Source organism: Papaver somniferum, chromosome 7, assembly GCF_003573695.1.
Source record: "Papaver somniferum cultivar HN1 chromosome 7, ASM357369v1, whole genome shotgun sequence".
NCBI lineage: Eukaryota > Viridiplantae > Streptophyta > Magnoliopsida > Ranunculales > Papaveraceae > Papaver > Papaver somniferum.
In genome coordinates, this window is record NC_039364.1 from 14,079,142 (window position 1) to 14,082,609 (window position 3,468).

Genomic DNA, 3,468 nt, shown 5'->3' on the forward strand with positions numbered 1-3,468 from the left:
TTCTTGTAGTGTTCCTTGTGCAAATAAGAGAGATTGCACTTGGTGCCTAAGCAGATTTTTGCCATTTTTTTTTGCATTTAGAGGAGAGAAGTGAAGAGTACAATCACCATGAGATAGCAGCAGCATCTCTACTTTGTAAACTAGGAGTAGCTGCTTTAGCTATCTCAGCTGTTGGATTTCTTTGTCATTTGGCGAGAAATGTGATGTTATATGTAACCCCTTTCCGTGGTTGTCATGTCCAAGTAAGAATGTACTATATCTTTCTTTATTTTTATGGAGTGAATGGTTATTTTATTTACTATTTATGTTTTTTTTTTCTGAGACAAATTACATAATTTATTTATTTTTACAAAATACCTCAATGGGCCTTCACCTCCAGCCCTATAATAAGAATCAAAACATTTGAAGTTGTGTGCCCTAAATTCACTGTTATGGTTCAGTAAAATTAAATTGCTAGGCATATCCATTGGACTGACACGTGGTACCAAATGCTATGAAGGAATGACAAATAATATAACTTATGTAAGACGATTAAGAGGAGCCTCTTACGCCCAATGAATTGTGATGTATAGAGAAAATTGAGAGAAGAACAAAACAATCATGTTCTTTGAAACATGGGTTAGCTGATTGAAAGTTATGATTTTTGTTTCCTCATAAGTAAATATGGTGGAAGAAAAGTTGGAACAATGCATGCAACCCCTAAACATATTAACACCAGGACTCCAACCCAGACAGCTTTGTGTGGGATCCCAAGCAAGAGCTCGTCACAAACTGTATAAAAAGACCGATAAACAGCAATAATCAATCACTAGAATACAGATGTTATGAATGAGCAAATGACTATTAAATACTACTTGTATCAAATGCGGGAACCAAGTTATGAGATCAAGATGTATACTAGCTTGAGATGCTAAACAAGTGTGCTAATAGATTCAGTGTCTCAATCCTTACAGGTCGGGTCTGTAGGTCTTTTCGTCTCAGTACAAGTAGCATTTTCTGGACTCATATGCATCAGATTGTCTGTCTTCATGTTTTGCAAATAAGTTCGAGAGATTACTCCATAGTGTACATTGTGAAATAAAGACAGGTTCTATATGATCCTCGATATTTTCAAAGCTCAAAATTCACTCATGGATCACAATAGTGTATATGAGTTCTGAACCAAAGAGCGTTCAGTTAAGAAGATCAGTTTACTGATGCAGCAAATGCACAAATAAAAAAAAAAAGGAAAAGTGTTCTGCTTATATGGTACTATTAGAGCAGTTGGTGGAAATGACCCCCAAATAAAACATGAAGACAGGCACCAGAAGGGCGAATAAAACTTGAGGATATTCGTAACTTCATAGGTCATGACTATCTTGATTGAACTAACTGGCGGCCAGATGTTTGAATTTGTGCAGTTGAATTGGTTATTGTAGTATCATAAGGATATAATAGAGAATAAAGTAGAGCAGTAAAAATAAGAAACTAACGGTACCTATATTAAATAAGACTAGTTCCCTCTCCTTTACACCAGGAATTGCAACAACTCCAGCAGGCTCCACAGATACAAGAACATATTTCTCATTTTGATCCAAACTCTGCATTAAATATATATTTCAAAAAACTGCAATAGAAATCATGCTTTCTCAACTGTTATTGCAATTTTTATTCGAACCTGGTGGTCAGGAATATCGTTACAGTCAGCATTAAAAATCAGTTTCTCTGTGTTGAGTAATCTTTTGTTCCTGTTGTGCTCAATATATGATTTGTCTCTTATCAGTTGAATGGAAAAGCTGGCGGGAATCTGTTGTCATTCAATAGCCCAAGTGAATTTCCATGAATAAATTTTTGATAAAAAAATCATCAAAAGAAATAGTACACATACAGAAGCTGGATATGATATCTTCACTTCATACCAAGTTGATGATTTGAGTCCATTCAATCGGTACAGGCGAGAACCCATTTGCAAAGGTAAGGTTTCACGCAATAGCTCTTCCCCTACATTCAGGACTTTGCTATAAACCCTGCAAGTTATCGCTCAAACGTTAGCACTTTCATACCAAATTACACACCCACAAACCCATCAAGGATACCAAAACCATATGATATCCTTCAATGATCTGGAAGTGCGCATGCGTGCGTGCAAAGTCTATAAATTCGATATTTCAAATTTCACCAGAGAGCATACTGTTACCCGAGATGTAACTGCAAATCTAGGTAGACACAAATTTATTTAATTTTGTTTTGATATAATAGACCACAAAAATCGATGTCGGTTATCTTGTATCTTTTGTTAATTTAAGTTTAAGCATCAGAAGTAATAGAATCATAGAATTGCGACGAATATGAAGCACAGATTTTTCACTGTCAATCAAATTTGTTCCACCATAAGCTCTAAAAGTTGGTTCTATATGGACAGATCAAGACCTAGTAGCAGCATAGAATCTCAAAAAGAAAAACACTTACATTTTTTCTTGGTCAGCAGATACAGCACTGATGACAGAACCACTAACGTATAGCAGCAGAATCACATTATAGGCCAACAATCGACTCATCACAGTAGTATGTTTAATCATATCAATACAAAACTTCCTGCTGCCCACTACCAAAATAAAAAAAGACAGAAAAAGGAGACAATGTAAATAAATCTCATTAACGGAGATGAAAAGAACAAACTAATATATACCAAAACTGACAAAATCTTATTAACCACAAATGTTGGGAATTCTTGATCAGTATAGCTAATCTGTTAGAATTAGATCATTTGTTGTTTCTTGAAACCACTTAATTCCATATAATTTGATTTCTAACTACGTTTTGATTTGAAACCTTTCTCCAAAATCGATTTCTTTGAGGATTTTTAACAAACAACACTAGTACAAAGTCACAGCAGAGATTAACAACCCTGATGCCCACAATCAATCTATTCAAACCCCTAACCCCAAAAAATGACAATCCCAAAAACAAAGAGAAACACACATAAGATGATTTATTACCTAAAGAGTATATACAATTAGTAAACTACCAACAATTGTTACTGACCAAAAACCACAGTAAACTTATAAAAGATTTTGAGTTTGAAACAAACCAGTAATTGATTAAACAAGTCCTGTTTCTTCAAGTATGCTCACACTCTTCTTAGCTCTTTAAATCAAACCCATCTCTTAAATTTTCGTTTCTAGTGATGGTAGACTGAAATGAATATATACATCCGGTGGTAAAGGTTAAAAAGGTGAGATTTTGAAGTGGGATTTGGGCTTTCGTGGAGGTGTTTTTCTTTTCTGATAAAGAAAAAAAAAAAAAAAACTGTTTTGAGGCATACAAAACTATTTTCCTATATACATGAGTTTAAAAGGATGTCCTAACAGTGGGTAGATTACTAAGTTACCCTTATTATTATTTTAAATTATTTAAATACGATCCACCTAAAATTAAAACATAAACCTAAACTAACCAAAATTCAAAATTATTTTCAAATAAAAAATC

General features: G+C 34.0%; 1 protein-coding gene across 4 annotated transcripts; it reads right to left on the reverse strand.

The window, feature by feature from the left end:
- Window positions 1-489: 489 nt before the first annotated feature.
- LOC113292718 lies at window positions 490-3,259 on the reverse strand. 4 transcript variants are annotated; one of them, XR_003331837.1, is made up of 6 exons: window positions 3,071-3,259; window positions 2,449-2,584; window positions 1,899-2,006; window positions 1,658-1,786; window positions 1,478-1,580; window positions 490-771 (listed from the first exon to the last, which is right to left on the reverse strand). XR_003331837.1 is itself a non-coding variant. In XM_026541588.1 (6 exons), exons 2-6 carry the CDS (start codon window positions 2,556-2,558, stop codon window positions 635-637), a joined length of 618 nt encoding a protein of 205 aa, XP_026397373.1. In that variant the 5' UTR covers window positions 2,559-2,577; window positions 3,071-3,259; the 3' UTR covers window positions 490-634. The 4 variants fall into 4 exon arrangements, 2 of the variants coding, with proteins under 2 accessions (XP_026397373.1, XP_026397372.1); XM_026541588.1 differs by having other exon boundaries at window positions 1,868-2,006; window positions 2,449-2,577; XM_026541587.1 differs by having other exon boundaries at window positions 1,868-2,006.
- Between the last annotated feature and the right edge of the window lie 209 nt (window positions 3,260-3,468).

Coding starts and splice junctions, on each gene's coding strand:
- LOC113292718 (XM_026541588.1), bottom strand. CDS start 2,558: ATGATTAAACATACTACTGTGATGAGTCGATTGTTGGCCTATAATGTG. Junction 1,581..1,657: donor ACGATATTCCTGACCACCAG/GTTCGAATAAAA, acceptor TATTTAATGCAG/AGTTTGGATCAAAATGAGAA. Junction 772..1,477: donor ACTAGTCTTATTTAATATAG/GTACCGTTAGTT, acceptor CTTTTTATACAG/TTTGTGACGAGCTCTTGCTT.